At 40.3% G+C, this 24149-nt stretch overlaps 1 protein-coding gene across 2 annotated transcripts in view; it reads left to right on the forward strand.

Annotated features, from left to right (window-relative positions):
- Positions 1-24149, forward strand: part of HMCN2 (hemicentin 2) — a 2554053-nt gene that overhangs the window by 534050 nt on the left and 1995854 nt on the right. For both annotated transcript variants that reach the window (XM_044058392.1, XM_044058391.1), the window contains exon 12: positions 16672-16813. In XM_044058392.1, coding sequence (XP_043914327.1) covers positions 16672-16813 — 142 coding nt within the window. The remainder of the gene's footprint in view (positions 1-16671; positions 16814-24149) is intronic.

Genomic DNA, 24149 nt, shown 5'->3' on the forward strand with positions numbered 1-24149 from the left:
ATATGACGTCGGTCATGCGCATTAGTACCCTGACGTACTGACGTCAGTCTAATGCGCCCTGACCGACGTCAGCCTTATACTCTGGTATTCGGGCCGACTGGACGTGGACTATACCCAATAGTCAGGACTGCAGCAATGGAATCCTCGAACATCTACATTTATGGTAGGTACAAAACTGTACTTTCTGGGATTCTGTGGTTGTGCAGGTACATTCATTTGTATTTGCTGTTAAACATTTTACGGTAGAGGAACCTATAGTGTTGAGACAATGTGTTATAGCTCGTATTACAGTGGGGATAAGGAAATGTACCTTTTCCCCCACAGTAGTGCGATCTTGGAGTTAGTATATATAAAAGTGGGGTGTATGTGTGGGGGGGGGTAGCGGGGCTTGCCCCCCTGCAAAAAATGTTTTCCCAGTATTTTTTTTTTTGTTTGTTTGTTTTTGTGGTTCGACATACTGCTGTTTGCAAAATTGCATTTTTAAGTGCACTTTCGTTAAAGTGGGTTCGGCTGTCTGTTCTTCGATTAAAGTGTGTTTTCAAAGCACAGAAGTAGACCCATTCCAAACAGTAGTGGGCCAAGCACTGACCCCTGTGGAACTCCACTGCTGACAGGTCTGCTGGTTTAAGTAAAGTCCCCAACTTTGACTGAGTGTGATCTGTCTGTGAGCCAGTTAGCAACCCACCTGACAACATCAGGGTTGATATTCAAATGAAAGAGTTTATCAATGATGCCTAAATGTGGGATTGTGTTGAAGGCCTTGGCTGAGTTGAGGCAGGCTGTATGCATAGATTTGCCTCCATCTCTGTGGCTCTAGTGATGTTTTTGAAGAAGTCCACCAAGTTTCACAGGTATGACCTGCCTTTGACAAAATCAAACTGTGTTTGATCAAGGGTTTGGAGATCACCTATATTCTTATCTATAAGGTCCATGATGATTAATTCCATGTTCTTCTGGATAAGGCTAGTTAAGCTTATGGGTCTATAGTTTGCATGGTCTGTTGTTGTACTTCCTTTATGAAGGGTGATGTCAGTTGCTGTTTTCCATTCAGGAGGGACAAAACCAGTATTCAGATTGTGGTTGAAAAGAGTACATAATGGAGCTGCTAAATCATGTTTTAGGTCATTTAAAATGCAACCTGGGATGCCATCTGATCCCATAGAGGATGTGTTTTTGGCCTTGGAGAGAGCATTAATGACTTATTCTTTGGAGATGCAAGGTCAAGGTGGGGGAGATGTAGAGGGAATGCTTTGTGGAATGTTAAGATTTGTTGTATGATGTATTGATTTATGTGTCAACTTTATCAGGCTGTTCTCATAATGTGCTTGCATCTAGCCCACACTAATAGACTATCAAGTGTGTGTAAACTCCCTTCTAAGCCTTTAATGACTCTTTGGAATATGTCTAGTGCTGATACTGTACCAAACAGAAGTGTGAGGAATTACTGCCTCCTTTATGTTTTTTTTTAAATGTGCAAAATTGGTAACCTTCTTCATCTAGTTTTTCTATGCCATAATCCCTTGTTTGCATTTAATATAGAAACAAACTTCACATTTGAAATTCTTGAGGCAACATTTTCAACTGTAGGCAGCATGTAATACTCATTTTATTCAGATTTTGCAGATTAATGCATATGTGAATGTTGTCTTGTTTCTCAGCAGTCTCCATACTGTTCATCAATTCTTTTGGCTCTAATTGCTTGTTGAAGGCACGTAAGCATTTCATTCACTTCAGTTCCTGATTGTTTTATCTTACATGCTTCCTTTGCCTCCTTTACTTAATTGTGGGTTTTGGTACTTTCATTCACTCTGTACATATCTACAGTTTTGATAAATACATGACTACTTCTCTTAATAGCTTGCTCCCTCATTTGATGATTGCTATACCACAAACTCTGTTATTAGCAAATCATACATCTCACCAGATTCACAGTTTTTGGCTTGATTCCTTAGTTTAGCAGTATAAGAATCTATATGTTTGTAGAACGTTGTGGCTATGTGAAGGCAAATGAAAGGAAGTTATTTCTAAGCTCTCAGTATTCCTGAACTTTTCTCCAGAAAACTCATTCATTCATTTATTCTCCTATTATTTGCTTAATTCAGATCATACAGTGGAGAGAACTACAGCCTGTCCTGGAATTCAGTGGGAGCAAGGCACAAAAAACAATTATGAATAAGGTGCCGACCACTGCAAGATTCATGTGTGTGAACACAGACACATACATACATACATACACACACACACACACACACACACACACACACACACACACTTACTCTCTCTTACAATACAGAGGAGTGGCCATTCACTTATGGCACATTATTGGGATATGAGAGGGAAAACAGAGCACCAAGCATAAACTGTTGAACAAACCCATGCAGACACAGGGGGAGGTGCAGGCTCATCACAGAAGGCACCCCAACCAGAAATTGAAATGAAGTACCAAGAGCTGTGAGACAGCTATGCCCCTGTACTACTCCTTCAAAGTGAAGTGTTGCATACCTTCAAGGCTTCTTCCTCATTGACCTCAGATTAGTGGAATAGTATACCTTTTCAAGCTTCTCAGGTATTCAACTCATATTGAGGAAGAACACACATTTCTGGATGCAACTCTTCCAGTTTTCTGCTAAATTGATTTACGGTGTGAGAATTCCTGATGGTTAAATATTTTTTCTATATTCAAATTATAGTTCTGTACTTCTTAGCAAATGAACGCTCTAGAGTGTCTTTACTTCTGTGAATATATTTCTTAAATTCTGATATCATGCAGCTTCTGGATGCTTGTCATACTGCTCCATCCAGAGTTTCCTGCATTGCTGAGATACGTCCCAGGTTGAGCTTTTTCATTTGCATTTGTCCTGTTTTTTTGCTGTGCCCTTACTAGCCCTAGCTTTTAAGTCCAAAGCTGAATTTTCACAGTCCATACAGGCAGTATCATATAACTTGAGTTCTAACTCCACAAGTATGCTTCAGCAGCCAGTAACTCTTAACTAACTGACACAAATTAATATTCCCTTTATTTAAACAGGGTTTTGTTTGGCTTTAGGTTGAATTTTAAAAGACACTTTCCTGTTTTCACATTTACATACATATGAGTCCCTGGCAAGCTACTTTCCAAAGAAAAACATCATTGTCATTTGACTTAGCCAGTATCTTTAAGCAGCAGACTTTGCAACACTACAAACATTTTATGAGTAAGGTGTAGTTTTACTTTTAAGTCCCCCTATATTTTCAAAATGGGAAATACATATTTCCTTCACATATTACAATTTATTGAAAAGGCAAGAAAGGCGAGTACATTGCAGCTTCTTTTCTCTTGTACACCCTTTTTTAATTTGATACAGCTCTAGTACAGCAAACAGATTTTCATACATTTTCATTTTGAAAGCAATAGTAACATTTTTCATATTTTATTATCTTTGCCCTTACAGCCTCATGTGCATCTTTCCTCTTCTACCTCTTATTCCAAAGATGCTGAGGAAAAGTATACAGGACAAAGTTAGCTTGATTCTGGTTTTTCCCCTTTGGCAGAGACCGCTGTTGTTCTCGCTGTTCAGAAATGAGCATCAGTGCCCCTGGATTATTCTACTTATTTTGCAGTCTTATAACCAACAAGAAGAATCCCTAATATTTACAAACCTAAGTGCAGCCTGGGAAGTAGCATTCTGATTCTGAAATAGAAGTCTTTTCCTGAGAGTCTTTTGGATCCTAAAAATGTCCATAAAACCTACTACTAGGAAATGCTTTTTGTCTAATTTAGCCAGTTTTCACTTTAGTTCAAGTATAAACTGCATCTATGCCAAGGCAGCTGTGTTCCAGTATGCCCCTTTGCCTTTCTACTCTGTTTGAAAATGGACCTTGTTTTACATTAATTAGTACACATGCAGCGGTCATTTCTGCCTGGTTGCCAGGCTGCCGTACCTTATACAAAATCATTTTTAATAGGTAGTTTACAACTGAGACCACCAAGGCAAACGGTGCTTCCTTAATGACATCTAAACTTTTTCCCTAAGAAACTGACTCTTGAACTATTTGAACTGCCTGCTTTTGTAGCTAATAAGTTTCTTTTTTGGAAAACTCTCACCTCAGGTAGTAGAATTTCAAAATTGCAGGCCTCAATGTCCACGGTACCTTGAGTGGCCTTCCACAAGGACAGTCTGTTCTTTAGGACCAGTCATTCATTTGTGCATAAAGTTGCCTCAGAGTTGGCACTTAGAGGGCATCTAACTCTCAGTTTTATTTACAAACCTCCAGGACATGGGGAGAAAGATATTGTTCCTTTTCGATGTGCATAGACAGCTCAGGTTGTACTAAGACCGAACAAAAGGTTTTAGGCAGACTGACAGTCTTTGTATCCTTCATGCCTGATGAATGATGAATACCATTCTCTTATCAAAAGTCTTAAGTGGCTGGCAGGCTGCACATTGTAATTTACTGTGATTGCCAAAGCAGGCAATTATTGCTAGACAAAAAGATTTTATCTAGATTAGTTAATTAATAATATGGCTTTTGCTGTAACAAGTATGGTAAAAAAAAAAAAAAAAAAAACTGTGTATTAAATGTGATTCCATTACAGTGGCTGCAACTTCTGTATTTTTCAAAGCAATGTTCCTTTTAAAAATCATGTGAAGTTGTCATTTGGACATATGAGGCAGAGTGACCAAGAGCTCCTAAAGGTCAGTAAGTATGACAGTATGGCCAGAAGTATGGCTGGGTTCTAGAATGGTAGGTTTACAAATTATACTCCCATGTGTACCCAATCCCTAAACATGGGGTGACACACTACTTGGTTTACTGCCCGAGTATTAAGGTGATACCAAAGACATGTTACACTTAGATGAGGTGCCACTGTAACAGCAAGCCTTCAGGAAAGAAACTCTTCAGTAGTACACAGTACTCTTCCTTATCCCACTGCAGTGCTTTTCCTTTATGTCCTGACCAGACTATCTATGTGACTACCCATTTTACATAAATTACAGTCCATTCAGTAACTGTAGGACCGAACATGTGGAAAGGATCAAGAAACTGAACGAACTAGGAGATTACAAAGTCCAAGAGTTACAGCAGCAAGTCTTCCCTCTGAATGAATGTGGTCATACGATCAAAGTGTATAAGGACTGGTCATACGGTCTAAGTGCATAAGGTCTGGTCATACGGTCTAAGTGCATAAGGGCTGGTCATACGGTCTAAGTGCATAAGGTCTGGTCATACGGTCTAAGTGTATAAGGTCTGGTCATACGGTCTAAGTGCATAAGGTCTGGTCATACGGTCTAAGTGTATAAGGTCTGGTCATACGGTCTAAGTGCATAAGGTCTGGTCATACGGTCTAAGTGTATAAGGTCTGGTCATACGGTCTAAGTGTATAAGGTCTGGTCATACGGTCTAAGTGTATAAGGTCTGGTCATACGGTCTAAGTGCATAAGGTCTGGTCATACGGTCTAAGTGCATAAGGTCTGGTCATACGGTCTAAGTGCATAAGGTCTGGTCATAAGATCAAAGTGCATAAGGTCTGGTCATACGGTCTAAGTGCATAAGGTCTGGTCATACGGTCTAAGTGCATAAGGTCTGGTCATACGGTCTAAGTGTATAAGGGCTGGTCATACGGTCTAAGTGCATAAGGCTTTTTTCTAACTAATTTATCAAATTAGCTTTAGTTAAATGTGTTTAGTGTTCTTCACTGTTGTACAAAAATGTTTATTGATTTAGTGGTCAGCCTTCAAAATCTCCACTTCATTTCACTTAATTCAGTAATCCAATCTAAATATTCATCTTGCCATAACCATAGCCTCATAGTTTTTATAGAGTCTTTATGTTAACTAGAGTTTTGTTGGAGATTACTAAGGTCAACTAGAATTGCCATGGAATAGGAAAATGGACAAGATACATGTGTGCTCAAACTATGCCAGCCTTCTTAGTGGCTGAGTAATTTGTTCCATGCAAATACCAGGTATTTGCCATTTGGAAAATATGATCCTCTGTTATTTGACAATGGAAGCTAAAGAAATATAAACCTTTGAATGTGGCAGTTGGTCTGCCCCTAATAAAATACAAGGTAGCACCACAAATTATTGGATAAAGAACCAGAGAAAATAGTGACCATTAAGAGAAAGGCATGCATCTTCCTGTTCACATTACGCTCTCTCTTTCTTCACTTAATGTCTCTTTATGTGTTGGATTTTCTGTCTAAAACTTTTTATAAATACTTTTTCTGGAATGAGTTTTATATGCATAATTTAATCTTGGGGATAGATTCTTTTACCCTTGGTACTTCAGACAGAGGTTTTATTGAGCTATTTTTTAGTTTCTTCATAGCTGACCAAAATCTGCTCCCTGTGCTAGATCTACCAAACTCTTTAATGTCCCCCAGAGTTGCATTACATATGAATCATGGCTGGTGAAGAGATCAAGGCATCCTGGGGCAGTATCATACTGCTGCCAAGGCATACTGCTGCCAAGGCATCCTGGGGCAGTATCATACTGCTGCTGAGGCATCCTGGGGCAGTATCATACTGCTGCTGAGGCATCCTGGGGCAGTATCATACTGCTGCCGAGGCATCCTGGGGCAGTATCATACTGCTACCGAGGCATCCTGGGCAGTATCATACTGCTAGCGAGGCATCCTGGGCAGTATCATACTGCTACCGAGGCATCCTGGGGCAGTATCATACTGCTGCCGAGGCATCCTGGAGCAGTATCATACTGCTACCGAGGCCTCCTGGGGCAGTATCATACTGCTGCCGAGGCCTCCTGGGGCAGTATCATACTGCTGCCGAGGCCTCCTGGGGCAGTATCATACTGCTGCCGAGGCCTCCTGGGGCAGTATCATACTGCTGCCGAGGCCTCCTGGGGCAGTATCATACTGCTGCCGAGGCCCCTGGGGCAGTATCATACTGCTGCCGAGGCCTCCTGGGGCAGTATCATACTGCTGCCGAGGCCTCCTGGGGCAGTATCATACTGCTGCCGAGGCATTCCGGGGCAGTATCATACTGCTGCCAAGGCATCCTGGGGCAGTATCATACTGCTGCCTAGGAAATATTTTTTCCTATTTCTCTCAGTTTTTATGCACATCCAACTCGAGGGGGCCACTATGAACTAACCTTCACTTTTGCAAATTACTGACTTCAGCAGGACATTTTACCCACCTGCAGGAAGCCCCCTGACACTGTAATGCTGTTTCCCTGATCTCCACCAGGGGAAATCAAATTCTGTGTTGTGTGTGTGTGCGCGTGCTTGTTTGTGGGTGCGTCTCCTTCCTCCCACCTAGGATGCCCATCTTCCCTGCCTGTCCAATCAAATACCAGATTCAGGTTGCCTGGCCTTTAGTCAGGACTTTACCCTGTGTGCCATGCACAGGCTAAGGCAGTGGTTGCAATGATTTAGTTGAAAGGGCATTATGTCCTGGGAACAGTCTTCATTTTAGTACAGTTTAAAAAGAAAAGAAGATATTTTTTCCACGGAAAAGAAATATGAGTTAGTGGAGTTTTTTCCCTTCTTAGCTTAAAAAGATGCGGAGTCACCAGATTAGGGAACAACAGAAGCATCAGAATTGCTGGCTATGGCTCTGTCGGTGTGTTTCTGCGAGAATGAGAGAACAAGAGAAAGAGCATTACATTGTCTTGTAAAGGGTAGATAACCGTAGGACCTGGTCCTGAAAGGTATGGTCATAAATAGGAACAACTGTAATAGAGCTATAACATGGAGATCACAGTCCCACTGACAGAATTATTTCAGTACAATCTTGGGAAACTTAGGCCCCTGAATACAAATGCCCCTGAATTTAATAGTTTATTTGGTATTTAAGAGAAGGTGGCTTGGAACCGATTTCTACATAACTCATATAATACCACTTCATTAAGGATGATAACAGGAACAAGTGGGATTGGCGTGACAGCATTAATTCATATTTGAAACTTGAGTGTTATTTTTGGATTAAATGACACCGTAAAAGAATGTTTTTGCACACATTGCCTTTTCACTAGCTTTCCTTGTTTGGCTGACATCAGAATCAGGTTTCCCTTACATAAAGTAATCTTGTGTTTCAATACTGGCACCATTTTACAGCCCTGGGGATGACACTGCACCCCCTTGGTGCTATCCTTCATAGAGGAACCCTGGTGGTCTAGTGGTTAGAATTTGGCGCACTCACCTCCACAGCCTGGCTTTAAATCCTGATCAGGGAATTTTAATGGATTTTTTTAAGGGAATGTAACTCAGTGGATACAGCAAATGCTTTATTGGAATCGTACAGAAAAATTTTACTTGACTTAAGTGTTTCTCAGTCAAGCAAATTTGAAGCCATGGGCATTTTTGAGGGATAGCCCATGGTTAATTAGCATTAGCTACTCCTCTTGAGTGATGCATTGGATATGGCTTCACACATATATGAGGTCCAGGGTATGGTCCTCAACATCTCCTTAGCAATATGAACCTATACATTGAGGCTATGTTTACCACAGTTGGTGATAACTTAGGTAGATGTTAAAAATCCTATGATAGTTGAAAAAGCATGAGTTATATCTTCCTATACCACCTTATACTATGGGAAACAAGACATTTGTAAAGCAGTCCTAAAAGAACATTCCTATTCTGCATGCATTAATCCCTGTTAGCTTATTTTTATATGACAATGACCTAGTAAGGTCAAGGACCCTTTCTGTGCTTGAATTCCTGAAAACTGTAAAACTGTGTTTCTGTTTATTCGACATATGCTGAAAGCCTTTTTATTAAGCAAGCCAGCTTAGTCAGAACAAGTACTCAGTTATGCTTGTTTACTGAGTGTAGGATGTCTGTGACTGAGTACTGTTTCATTATGATCTTAAAAGCATTCTCTAGCATCTCCTTGCTCCTTTATCTGTTTAAAACTTTCATTTAGATGCTCACTGCTGTTTTTCTGCTGTGATAAACATTTCTGCAGGGTTTTCTGCCTAAAATAGTGTAGCTAGTAGCTGTAGCATAGTTTCCCACCCTCCCTCCTTATTGGTGTCTTGTTCTTATACTTGGTGGCTTTGCAGTTGCCTGCCCCTGCTGTAAATTTGATCTGGGACACTCCTCCCAGTCTGATGTCATTACTTCATTGTACCTAATACAGAGAACATTTGAGAAGGCCCAACCCCCTTAGTTTGTTTCTTAACCTTGAATTATCTTCTGTTCCTCCTTTCTCCCTTTCCACTTTACTTAAACAAGCAAAAAAAAAACTTTATTCAGCTGCTTGCTGCTTTCACAGTATTTGTGTTTCCTCCTCCAACTCTATTATCTCATCTTATTTTTTCTGCTACTTGTTCTCTAAAGTGTTCAATTGCATCTTCTCTGCTGCATTTATTACTGCTGTTTTTAGCCTGTTTAAATTTTAAGTGTTAGTCTAAGCCTGTTTCGGTTTAAGCACTTGAGCTTTTGGCTACCCCTAAGCTCTCCCTGGCTCTCTTCCTCAGATTCTGACAAATATCGATGGACAGTTTCCTATGTCTTCTCCTGCCATCCTGGTCTATATGGGCATCCTGAGACAATGTAGCAACTGCCTCATGTCCACAGACAACGATCTACTACTATCACCTAGGAACACAATTTGTGAGAGATGCAATTACATAAAGAAGTTAGTCTACCCTCTCTCCCTCACAACCCAGTACATCTGGCACTGAGAAGGTTGTCAACACAATCACTACACCTCAAACACCACCCACAACTACACAACACACACCCACATATGTGGAGGCCCTCAAAAACAAACCCAAACAAAGGAGACCTCAGAGGCAAAAACACATGAGAACTCCACAACCCTCCACACATCAGTGTCTCGCAACCACTAAGGCCTAATCATAAACCCAACATATTAGTCAAAGGAGACTCCATTGTGAGACACACACATGTGCCTCTCATCTGGCTGGATAAGGAGAACATCACGGTTAGTTGTTTGTCAGGTGCCAGAATCCACCATATCATATACTCACTTAAGCCTTTCAAAAGAAGCTACTGTTATGTCTCTGTCATAGTCCATGTTGGTGTGAATGACTTGATCGTACCTCCGTGGACTATGTGAAGAGAGACCTGATTGAGCTTGCTGAGTATGCGTCCCAGGCAGGTATGTCCCTAGCCTTAAGCAGCATTCTTACCATCACCCAGAGTAATGCCTCAATACAAACAGAAAATGATTGACCTTAACAATTGGCTTAGTTTCTTGTGTCATTCTGTGGGGATCCAGTACCTGATAGCCTGGGAAGGTATGATCGACAGACCACGATGCTTTGCTAGAGATGGCCTGCATCAGTCTGACTTGGGCTTCAGACTTCTGGCAAAGGCCCTTGTTTCCCCATAGTGTCTTTTTTTAGGAAAAGTCATGAGGTCAATACTATCAACTTAAAAATTTCAACAAAATGCAAACTAAAGGTCATGCTGTTAAAAGCTAGGAGTCTAAACATGAAACTGCACTCATTGCAAGCATTCTCAACCCTGGAAGATGCTTTGTGCAGTCACTGAAACCTGGTTCAAAGCTGTGGAGAGCACTCCAGCCTTACCTGGTTACTCATCCTATCATACATTCAGACCCCAAATTGTGGGTAGCAAAACAAAAGGAGATGGGGTTTTAATATATATTAAATACACACACACCTCCAGGTTGGTCAAACAGTATGACGCACAAGAGACACTCTAGGTGCAGTTAACCATTGACAAGACCCCTATTCAAATTATAGCTAGCTACAGGCCCCCAAATTTGACTCAAGATGCCCACTCCACCTATCTGGACCTCTTCAAATCTATCAAGATTCAACACTTTACCCTGATCCTGGGTGACTTTAATTACCCAGCCATAGACTGGAAAAACTGCTCATGCCAGAACACAAATGTCCAGAGATTCCTCGATTTTATCAATGCAAATGCCTTGGAACAGCTAGTTGATACCTCCACAAGAGGTGAAAATATTTTGAACTTGGTATTAACCAGCATGAGTAACCACTGCAGCACCCCTACAGTATCATCCTCCCTGGTAAGATCCAACCATAAAGCGGTCACTTTCAAAGTCATCATCTCCCCTGACCCCCCCGTAGCTAGGGTCAAACAAAAAAACTTCTGAAAAGCTGATTACACCCTCCTGAGGGATGGTATAAACAGCTTCACAGCCCCAACCTCCACTGTAGGAACTGGCACCAATGTCCAAATCTACATCAAAGTACTATACGAGCATTTATATAGATGCATTGAATCAGGAATACCCGACGGGACAAAATTATCCTCTGCAAGGAAAACTAAACCTGTCTGGTGGACATCTGCAATAAATTAACGGTATAACAAAAGGAAAAAATTACTGTCCAGGACCAAGAAGGGAGCAGGTGCCCAATTGGAAGCAGTCTTTCCTTACCCTGAACAAGCAAATAAGAGCACTAGTGAAATCCTCTAAAGCCAACTTTGAGTCCAAATTGGCCACATCTACTAGAGAAAATCATAAGGCCTTCTTCACATATGTCTGAAATCTCAAAGGTAGCACTCAGATGTGTTCAGAACTGGTGGCCAAGGACACCACATACACAAATGCTTTAGATATAGCCAATCTACTGGCTGACAAATTCAGCGAAAACTTCTCCCCTCTGCCCCCCCCATCGGTAAATTAGGACATCCCCAGTACCTGCCCCCACTCCTTATCTCTAGGGAACAGGTCATCACTGCCCTGTCAAAGGCAAAAAATACACCCTCCATGGGACCCGATAACATCCCTGGCTGCATCCTATATGAAATCAGGCATGAACTTGCAGCACCATTAGGCACCCTTTTCAACCAAAGCCTTGAGTACCAGCTTTGTCCCAGTTGAGTGGAGGACAGCCACTGTCATCCCTTTACACAAAGGTGGAGTGTCCACCAATCCAGGAAATTATAGACCCATCAGCCTAACTAGCCTGATCTGCAAGGCCGTGGAATGGATTATCATGGACCTCATTAACTGGGACATTGACAACCTCCAAACACTCGACCCCACACAGTTTGGCTTTGTCAAGGGGAGGTCATGTCTGTTAAATCTGGTCAACTTCTTTGAGACAGTCACCAAAACCATGGATGAGGGGAAGGCAGTGCACACCTCCTACCTTGACCTGGCCAAAGCCATCGACAATATTCTCCAGTCAGGCATAGTAGATAAACTCTCTCAGCCAGGCATCAATCCATACATTACCTAATGGTTAGCAGCTGGCTCACTGATAGAACCCACCTAATCAACATAGGAGAAGCCACCTCAAGCAGTCGACCCGTAACAAGTGGTGTACCCCAGGGATCGGTCTTAGGGCCTCTGATATTTGAGATATACTTCTCTGAGGTGCAGGCCAAAACCAGTGGACTATGGCCGACCAAGTTTGTAGATGACTGCAAGCTGGGTGCAGTCATGAGTTCCCCAAGTGATGTGGACATCCTCCAAGAGGGTTTCACCCAAACATGATTGGTGCCTAAAACATGGCCTCAAGCTGAATGCCAAAAAATGCATCATCATCCCCTTTGGGAAGAATGACATCCCCACATATCACATTAATAACAATGTCCTAAGTACACAATCAGTAATGAGGGATTTGGGCACCCAGGTTGATAGTGACCTGACATTTGGCCACCATGTTGCTTCCATTATATGGAAAGCTTTCTACATGGCCCACCTCATAAGTATGGGTATCTCATCCAGGCACAAAAAGGTCATAACATCCTTGTATTCTTTCCTTATAAGGCCAATTATTGAGTACAGCATCCCCTTCAGCATGTACCTCACAAAGCACATGCAGCAGTTGGAAACACCACATAGGTCCTCACCAGGAGAGTCCAGGGCATCAAACATCTACCCTACACAGATAGCTAAAAGCCCTATCCCTCTACTCAGTTTCATACAGACTCCTCTGGGGTGACCTCTGTTTGGCATATAAAGCAATCTCAGACTCCACCTTGATGGGACTGCTGCATATCTGCAAGTCAAGCTCCACTCAAGCAATCTGTACACGTGACCTCAAAGTGGTCTATGATATCAATAGAACTTGTTGGCAGAACAGATTTGTGTCCCAGAGACTCCCCCATCTGTGGAATAGACTCCCTCTCCATGTCAAGGAGAGTACCTCATTATTCCTTTTTAAATGGAACCTGGATAACTGGATGGGAAACAGAAAATACACCCCTGGGATTCCATGTGTGTCCCTGCTGGACAGGGGCTTTGGGTGATGACTTGTCTAAACATGGGCTACACTCTTGGCTAGGCTTATAAAGGCCTCAGGGCCAATAGCCTAGTAGCCTCCTATGAACCAATAATTCCAACATGATCCTGTGAATGGACTAGAAAATACAGAACTATTTTATATAGGGGCAACCCCTACGCTCAATCTATCCAGGTGTCATCACCTACTGCACCCACTTGGTTAATAAAGCTTGATGTTGGTTTGCATTTTCCCTAAGATTCAGAGAAGTCCGTACCTCTTTTGCTTATTCTCTAAAGTGAGTTGGCAAAAGAGCGTGAAATCAGAGGTAGGTATAGATGCAATGAGAGAGACCGATTTTTGGCATGTTACCATATCTCCAGATTAAACACTAGCACTGTTAGACCTGACTGTACTATTTTTTTTCCTAGTGGTGCAAGTTTCACATTAGCACACTCAGGCACCCATGCACACACATTTGCTCTCCCAGACATTCCTACACATACACCCAAATCCACTCATCACCAAATATGCCCCCCCACACACACTATCGCACTCAAAGAAGCAGTCATACATTTGCACACATACTAGTGCAGCATGTATATATACACACACGCGCGCACATAAAAGTCCATGCACTTAAACATACTAACAGATCCTCTACCCCACATCTTCACTGAGCTTACTTACTGCGGGCACTCCTGTAAGAATGGGTGGGTGACTGCCATGGCTTTTATGGTAGTCCCTTCTTTTTTTTTTACTCATACAGAAAAGTTTTACTTGACTTGAGTGATTCTAGGAAACTCTCATTTGGGCAAATTTGGAGTCATGGACATTTCTGAGGGGTAGCTCATGGCTAATTAGTATTAGCTACTCCTCTCGAGTATTACATTAGATACTTAGACACACACAAGGGGAAAACCTCAGTAATAAAGTGGTCTATGAATTTTTAGGTGTAGCACAATGTGAAAATTTCCATGCTAAACTTTCTGCATTATGCTGAGTCCTTGTGAATGTCACTGTGTATAGTTTTCAAGACATTCACTGGATTAAGACTTGGATTTACTGGGTCTCAGTGGAAAGTGACCCGAATAAACCAACATATAGCCTCTTCAATACAGTTTCCATGAACTTGGTCTGCCATAGTATTTCCTGCATTGTGGCATTCTATTAGTCTAGCATAGACTTAATGAAGGAAAACGTAACCTTAACTTATATGCACAGTTCCAAACTGTGCACCTTATTCGAGAAGATCATGTAAATTTTCATGTGAATACTATATCTTGTTTGCACTACATGACATCTTTACAACCTGCTTACATGATTGCCAACGGTCTAACCTAGTAATTCTTAATCTGTAGTTTGTGTACATAATGCTTTATTATATGGTTTGCAATCATTAAGCATCTGTTTTGCCAGCATTTGATTTCCAAGTAGTTAGCTAGCAATCATACCTCTCAACCTCTTAGCACAATAAATCTGGACAAAGCCAAAAATAATGGGGGGACAAAGGCCCAAAAATAGGGACACATTTTAAATATTACTCTTATAAACTTAGAAGACTACTAGAATAACAAGATTTGTGTCAGCATGCATTTTCTGAAGCATGTGAAGTCTGAAACTGAAATGAATATCATTATTTAGTGTCTTAAACATTGTGATTTCTCAGAGAACCAGAAAATTTGTGAGGAACAGACCAAAAATATGTGGCAAAAATGTGGACATTCTGCGAAAATCTGGACAGTTGAGGGGTATGCTAGTAGTAATCTACCTCAGCTGATTAATATGCCCCCCCCCCCGAACAGCTGAATATATGGCAACTCTGTCTGATTTTTTTTCTGCAAATATATTTTTTAATGCTCAGGCAAGAATGTACCTTATTCCTGAGACAAGTGACATTTTAAGTTAGTGAATCTTGTGCTATGTAGGTCTTCAGTATTTACTAGCTGTGCTTTTTTTCTCATGTGTAATGTATGTAGGGGGTAGCACAGTGAGTGGCATTGTTACCTAATGGCAAGATATTCTCCAGTTTGCTTCTTGGCTGGAGTACTGTCTTGCAGAGTCTGCATGTCCCCCTGTGTTTACACAGGTTTTCATCAGTTGTTGCAGTTTCTGTCCACATTCCAAAGACTTAGGTATTCAGATTAGTGGCATCTAAATTAAGACAACAGGCCGAAGAATGAAGCAGAGTCTAGAAAGCTGCCCTCTGCACAGAAATTAACACAGTAGTCCAGATCAAAGGAAATTTACAGCACTTGAGCACACAGACCCGAAAGACCACTCTAGGGTAGATGGCAACAATTTACTGTTGAAGCATGAAAGGATAAACAGAGTACACACGTTTTCTTTAGTACTGATAAATTCCATGATTGATGTTGGCTGTTTGTAGGGTCACTGCAGGAGTCAGTTGTGACGTGTAAACAGATAAAATGTCTTCATCTCCACATCATGTGGTGGTCATGATACCAGTACTGCAAGCATATTGAACTATGCCTGATCATTTTTATTAGTTCAGTTACTGTTAGGGATCCTTTTAGTTTTGTTTGATATTTTTCCCTATGTACATCAGCACAGTTTAGTTGGACATGTGGTATTCTGTGATTCTAGAACATTGTCCTTGGCAATGTCAAGGACGTTCATCTTGAGGGAGATTCTATCATTTATGACACTAAACTACACTCTTTGGAACATTGTTGCTTTGAATGCAACATACATGATGTCAACACGACAGTTTTCTACTAAACAAATGATAGTGTGACCACTTTTTGAAAGTTATTTATACAATTTAATTTCAACCTGTTAAGTGTATAAGAGAAACATTATCAGCTTATTCAGACTTCATTACTAAAATCAGACTGTTTAGGAGTGGAATTATGCACTAATTATAGAAAATCAGCTTCTTGCCGAGTGCTGTGAAATTCATGCTGCCAGATGAAACTGCAGCTGGATCTCTGCTGTCAGCATGTCAGATTCTTCCATGATTACATTATAAGAAGGTTCATAGAAAAGTAAAATAAAATGTTTTAAGCAGCAGTTTGCAAAGTCCGAGTCTTCTGTTTGTGTCGATGATAAATTTTCTTTTCTTCTGAATTCTGGAATATTTATTGCAAGCTTAGACTAATTACATGTGATAGACTAAACACCCAGCTCTCCCTAAAGTATATCTTTAAATACATTATTAAATTTAGGAAGTACATTTGTTCATGCCTGACTCATTTATGTTCACACAGTGTTACTTTCCAGCAGTACAGGTTATGAACTGGTTGATTTTCTACATGTTACTCCCCAGTTTTAAAATTCAGGGTGAAGTGAGTCATTTCATGCTAAAATCAGTTAAAATGTAGAATTAATATATTTTGTAGACTCCTAACTTTAAGTGTTTTGATATTTTTTGTAATAATTCAGTGGTAAGATGGGCCAGGTATACAAATATAGCTTACATGGAATAAAAAATATATATTTTTACATGACTATACCTTCATGACTGCTTCAGAAAGGTGCATATCATGTTTTTTTTCTTTAACAGAGGCCCCGCGTGCATTTGTCAGTCCCATTTCACAGAGCTTTGTCACAGGAGCAGATGTGACAATCACCTGTTCTGCGTCTGGTTACCCAGTTCCTCAGATCATTTGGGAATTTGAAAATGCCTTCTTCTTGAGAAGCTACAGGTAATTGCAGTGTGAAGTTGAGTAAAGCAAATTATTTTCATTTGCTATTACTGGTACCTGCATGTTTAGTAATAGTCTATTTAATATTCACAGCTGATATAGAGCATACCTCACCTTTTTTTTTACCATTCTGTATGACAAATGCCCAAAATGCACTTGAAAAATAAAGTATTTTAGAATCAAAAGCACTACAATTCATAGTGCTTACAGCATGCAGAACATCATATTATCGTAAATTTAAAAGCAACACTGGGAAGTGTATACAGTCATCTTTTTCCTGTATATGGTTCAGAGGATTTTAGAAATCTAAAATGAATGATCTACCTCGTAATGGGAGATATTTGACAGGCACAGTATACAAATGTCACTCTCTGAGCTTGTTTGGAGAGGCTGTACCAGCTGCAGTGTTATAGTCTGAAGTAAAGTAACAAAATCAATGCTGGGCAAATGTTCTGAATGCACAGTACACTGCTAAGAACCTTAGCGATTTCGATCCATTATCTGTGGCAGGGTTCCTGGGCTTTGCGGAAGTATACGTATATATGTTTGTACTTGTATAAATGTCTCTCCATAGCACCACACAACTTCTGTTGACTGGATAAATGTATTATGATGCAGAGTTATTGTAAAACAACATGGATTAGTCTGTTTCAGGAACACCTTGCTGGAGTCAGGGTTTGGATCAAATGGGAAGTTATATTTTAGCTGCACAGGTAAGTAATATCGCTGCTTCTGAGCATCCACTCATTTCATTTACATGAACGTTAACTTGCTCCATAGGGGGATACTGGCCAAAACATCCACCGAATAAACTTGGAGTTGGAGGGATGGCTGGCTGGATGAACTGATGAAAGGAATTTGTCTTGCTGGATTTAAAATGTAGCAGATCTAATAAGTTCTGGATATTTCATGTGCCACCCTTCTATGTCCATTGGTACTTAAAAAACTGTATTTGAAAATGTGAAGTAGTTCAAGAATTATGTCCAGTTTAGTTACTGAAATACTAATTTCTCAGCAGACGGCTACCTTTATAACAAAATGTGTTTAGTGAACAATTACCTTGCATCACTAAGCTTGGACTCTGTATATGACAGTCCTTCACAAAGATTGGTGAGTGGCAGAAGTACTCTGGAACCTGGCAACCCCCCCACCAAACAAAATTGCTCCTCTGCTTGGGTTTGAGGATCAAAAAAAGCTCTTTTTAAAGTTTTTGTTGTTAAACTGTAGCAAGCCACTTGCCATGGAGTACTAAAGCACTTCACTTCTGACTGCCAGTGCGTTGAAGCATCTGCTTACTGTGTTACTTAAAACTTTGTGCCTATCAGCCCACCCTAGCTACTCCTCTGGTGAGCCACTCATAACTTTGTAAAACAATAACTACATTGATAAATTTACCTCCATGAGGCATAAATATAATGGAAATTCTGCTGTAAACCTAAATGGTGGAGTTATGAACTCAAACAAGTACAAAGCCTTCTAGTTTCCATCAACCCAATCCATTGAAGCTAAAGCCAAGTCCATTTTAAAAGAACTCCTTAATATTAACAAAAGTAGCAAAGTTTCATTTCTGATAAAAATGTCATCATGACAGGTGAGAATAATAATAATAATGCCTCCTACAACCACTTCTCAAAAATGAAGGGCAAAATGCAGGAATGTAAGTTTGCTACTGCAAAATGGTATCACCATAACATAGGTAACGGCTAGAGCTAACACAATGTAATATAGATCTGGATTAAATTTTAGGTGACAGAGGGAAACCCCATCTGCTTTATTTCCCTTTATAACAATGCCATTCACAATTGCATCGAGAAGGGTTACCCGTGTTTATAAGTAAGGTCAAAAACATGAAGTCCATGGAATCAGATGAGATAAGTCTAATTTGTGCAGTCAAAATGGTCTAATAATACCTGTATCCGTATTCTTACCATTGCATTAAAAACTGGCTATTCCCCAGTTTCTGGAAGTAGGCTACCATGGTCCCACTTACAAATGATGTTCTTCCACACTGAAGATCAATCAGCCTCACAAGCATCTTTAATAAGGTGATGCAGTGAATCAACATGAAACTTATTCAGACAAACACAAGAAACCTTATTCTCCATAAGCTATCCCAGTACTTTTTTGTCAAAGGCAGAGCTTTGTATGCTTACCCTCAGTTTTTGGACTGAAGCATGTTGGCGCATTGAATGTTGTATATGATGTGGATATTGTACAAGATGCTGAAGTATTTTGTCTTTAAAAGATTGCTATACCATTGAGTGATGTAAATATTATGCAGATCATGCTGTTTCCTTGAGAGCAGTCAGGTAATGCTGTGTGTTAGTGGAGAAATTCCTTCATGTTTAGTTAATGGGTCATTGAGACCAAATATGTAATTTGTTCTTGTATAACAAGTGAGCTTTTTGAAGACATGACAAATCTGACAAGAGTGAAGGAAGGAGCTCAGTGGAATTCCAGTGGTAATGTCATTGTAGCTCAGCTGGACTGGATTCCTTATAACTGAACAGGGATTTGCATGAAGGAAGGAAAGATGTCTCAAACAGCCTAGAGTGAAAACTTGTAAAGAAACTGTGAAATTGGGGGCCTGAGTGCTCTGGATCAATGCAGGGTTTTGTTTGGAGCTTATAACAAATTCATCTTGACATCACAACAAGTTGGCTTTATAGTCAGACTTTCATTTGAATTGTGGAGAAATCGGCACATGGACATTTTTCTGTTGGTGAGACTATATTTTATATATTTCGCCCCATTTACCATAAACACTAATGAGTGCATACTGCTTTACTTCTACAATGATTATTTGGATTTTATTTTTACATTTCTTAGCACATCAATGCACAAAATAACAGACATCTGATAAACAAAGCAATACTGTCTCACAATGAAAATAGACTTGGCATTAAAACTTCTCTGCCATTGAAACTTGCATTCATTGAAACAGTATTGCAACCCCACCACATCCAGAGAAAATGCATCTGGCCAGTAGTGGATAAATATTACTTTTGGGCTGTTTCCAAATCATTGGACCCTTGCACACAAAACAAGAAACATACATGTGTTCTTTTCTTTGATACACCTTCCTGACTTTATTAAGTTATATTCCTTGTATAACACAGCACACTTGTTAGACAGAGCACATTTTAAATTTATTGTTTGAATGAACATTTTTCCAGTAGGCTGTACTGTAGGCAATGAAAGAAAATGCACAAACCAATAATTACAAAACTACCCAGTTCAGAACATTTCCATTACAAAAGTTTATTTCCACAATCTAAACCCAAACTATAAACAGAATGACAGCAGTGTAAGCCATAGGCATCTTGCACAGCTTCTCACACTTATTTTCAATTTCAGTTTTTTTTTTTTTTGGGGGGGGGGGGGTAAAAGGTCAAAAACCAGAGACACATTTTAAACATTGCTTGTATAATTTTGGAAAGTTGCTAGAATAAAATATGTTACCACCATGCATGTCACTGGCAAGTCTTAAACCCAGAACCCTATACACTACAGTCAATGCACTATACCACTATGCTAAATCAGCAGTTTAAAAAATAGGAAGACTGAAACTTAATGGCTATCATTTAGTGAATTCAGTTCTCACTTCTCACCATAGCTCTCAACCTCTTAGCACAAAAAACCTGGACAAACAAGAAAGTCACTAATGGGGGGATACAACTTACTTCTCACTCACCATAGCTGTGAACTGTTAACACAAAAAGCCTGGACAAACAACAAAGCCAATAATGGGGAAATACAAATTTCTCACTTCTCTCTATAGCTCTCAACTCTTAGCAAAAAAAAAAAAAATTCTGAGCAAAGCTCAGAGATAGTGGTGGCTAGGGACTTTAGGTTGTTTTTACCCTGTACCAAAGGTACAGGGTTTGAGCCTAAATACCTCTAGCCACCAGGTGTATCATATTGGGGCATTTACATGCACACACACACACACACACACACACACACACACACACACACACACACACACACACACACACACACACACACACACACACACACACACACACACACATACACACACACTTGCCTTCATCCCATAACCATAGCTGTTTTCGGCAATATAAAATAAATATCTCAGCTGTTTAATCCATTCTCAGCAGAAAAAATAAAATAAAGCCATTCTCAGGAGCAATGTAAAGCCTAGCCAACCATATAAAACAAAGTAAAGCCATTCTCGGCATACATACACCCTTTGTTACCTTGCCTTCATCCTGTTCTCACCATGACATCCCAGCCGTATAAAATAAAACAAAGTAAAGCCATTCTCGGCAGCAAAGCTGCTGCTTAATCCATTCTCAGCAAAAATAAAGTAAAGCCATTCTCGGCAGCAAAGCTGTTTAATCCTTTCTCAGCAGCAATAAAGTAAAGCCATTCTCGGCAGCAAAAATAAAATAAAGCCATTGTTGGCAGGAAAGCCAGCAAAAACAAAGTAAAGCCTAGCCAGCAAATACAAAGTAAAGCCTAGCCAACAATATAAAATAAAACAAAGTAAAGCGATTCTTGGCAGCAAAGCTGCTGCTTAATCCATTCTTGGCAAAAATAAAGTAAAGACATTCTCGGCAGCAAAGCTGCTGTTTAATCTGTTCTCAACAGCAATAAAGTAAAGCCATTCTCAGCAGCAAAGACAGCAAAAGCATATATAAAATAAAACAAGGTAAAGCCATTGTCGGTGCACAAACACCCTTTGTTACCTTGCCTTCATTCCATTCTCGTAATGACATCCTGCAAGCAACCGTATAAAATAAAACAAAGTAAAGCTTAATCCATTCTTGTTCAGTAGCAAAAATAAAAAAAACAAAGTAAAGCCATTCTCGGCAGCAAAGGAAAGCTGCTGTTTAATTCCCACCTGCTCGCAACCAGCCGGAAATGATGACGTGAGCTCCTTGAGCTCAATTCCGACTGGCTGGTAGCCCTGACAGTGCTGACGTCATCGCGCATGTGATGACGTTAGCTCTGACAGCGAGATAAATTAAAAAAAAATAAAAAACGAAGCAAAAAAAATCAGAAATGAAGGGGTGCCACTCGGGAATCGTGGCACTCCTTCATTTGGACCTCAAAACTCGGTAAAAACTGAGTAAATCGGTATGGTTGGGAGGTATGACTCTGCCACAACTTGCTATGAGGAAAAGGTGAGTTGGCTTTTGCTTTCTTGTAGTTTGTATTACTTTATTGCCTTCTTATGCTTTGTATATTGTGATTGTTTTATTTACACTGTTTTACTTGTATTCTGCTTTTAATTGCATATTTAAACTAGGAAAGAGACCACAGCAATGTCTCTCGTGAGTCGCACAAAAATCAACTTTTTCCCCACCCTCCCATCCTGGTGCTGTTGTGTTCTAAAATTCTAGTTGTCTGCCACTTTATGTTAATTTTACCACATATCTTCTTCCCTCTCCCCTTTCATTGGCTGTTGTGAGTAAGCAGAAAATTATCATTATATGAAATCACTCCCTTTCAACTGTTTTAATTTATTGGTCATCCCAATATATTCCATAAAAGCAGAATACAAAGTGCCCACCTCCTTCCAATCTAACTTGCTGTTTTAAAATTAGTGGCTCCCCACTTAGATAGCTAAAGCTTAAGTTGCCCCCTCTTTCATATTTAGCTGCTTAGTGCACACTGCAGCTCTTATGATATTAACCCATTTTCCACCTTAACTTTAAAATCTGCAACATCTACTCCAAGTCCACCAATTATTTGAGAGCTAACATTTTACCTCTTAGTAGCCATCTTGGGATTATTGCTTCTGGTGAGAGACAGACAACAGGGCCATTATTTCCCAGAGACGGCTGATCACCAGAAAGCCTAATAATTGCTTCATAGGTGCCAGTTAGGAATTTGTGCTTATATTTTGCACCTGGTGAGAAAAGAAGCAGAGTGCATTGATTCCCGACTATTTCTGGTTGGGCAGTGAGTGTCTGTGCTTGGCATTCCTAATTGGTCTGGTTGCTCTCTAAGGCATCTAATAGGGAAAGGCTACAACAAGCCTACAAACACTTTCATCATCTGGGATAAGACTGCATCACCAAACAGCCTGTGGTGTGCTTCTCATCTTGGGATTGGTGCTAACATTTTACTTCAGGTGAGAGATGAAGCAAAGGAACACTCTTTTCCAGCAGAGTGAAGCTGTGGTGAGACCAGCAGTAGTAGTAGCCAGGCAGTAGCCATTCAAGCAATTTCCCTCTTCATCATTCTTGACTAGTTAATTTTTTGTTTTCAGTAAGTACTGCTTGATTGGTTTCCAACTTCAGAATATCTACCTAAATACCTCATCCATAAGTCATCAGGGTCTACTTATTAGTTTTCCCTTCAAGTATTTGGTAGTGCCCTGTATAGATACAGACACCTTGAGTGACATTTGTCCTGTAAAAGCATGATTGAAATTTCACCAATAGCTAGTTGCACACAGGACAACTAGTTTACAGTGGCAAGCTCTATCCCGAGTTGCAAACCAGATACTCCAGAAATTGCTTTATATTCTAACTCCAACTGTCTAATCAGTAAAAAAAACAATTTTGTTTCCATTGATATGAACTTTCCTACTGTCTCTGTTACCAGCTTGGTGGTTATGGGCATCCTGAGGCAATGTAGAAATTGCCTTGTGTTTACTGACAACCAGTTAATTCTCAAAAAACAAAAACTGATATGGTATGAGAGAGATGTATCTACACAGTGTCACTTGAGGCAAAGCTCTCACATAAAGGCACTCCTAATGTCAATAAGGTTGTCAGTACTACACATATTACACCCATCACACACAATGCCAAGCAGACATATAGACCTGTATATGCTGAGGCACTTAAATGTAACCTTCCTAAACTCCAAAGACCTCCTAGATAAAGTACGTATAACAAATACCCTCAGCAGCTCCAAATGCACTCTTTCAAAGCAACGCCATCAACACATAAAGCCACATGTCATGGAGCCTCTACTTCTAAGGCCATAAGACAAGACACCACACAATCCAACATTCTTGTCATTGGAGACTCCATCGTGAGGCACACTGATGTCCCTTTCACCAGGCTGAGTAAGGAGAATGTTGCGGTCAGTTATTTGTCAGGAGCTAGGATCTGCCACATTACACATGCATTGAGATCACTGGACCACAAGTACCAGTATGACATAGTCCAAGTGGGTGTAAATAACTCGAGACATACCTCCCTAGACTATATGAAGCGAGATATCATGGAACTCTTAGAATATGTGTCCTAAGCTAGTATGAGCCTTGCATTGAGCTGCATTTTACTTTCTCCAAGGATGATGCCACAATATGAATAAAGAATGATTGACTTTAATAACTGGCTTAGTTTCTGGT

This window comes from Protopterus annectens, chromosome 16.part0 (assembly GCF_019279795.1).
Source record: "Protopterus annectens isolate FY-2018-M chromosome 16.part0, PAN1.0, whole genome shotgun sequence".
Lineage (NCBI taxonomy): Eukaryota > Metazoa > Chordata > Ceratodontiformes > Protopteridae > Protopterus > Protopterus annectens.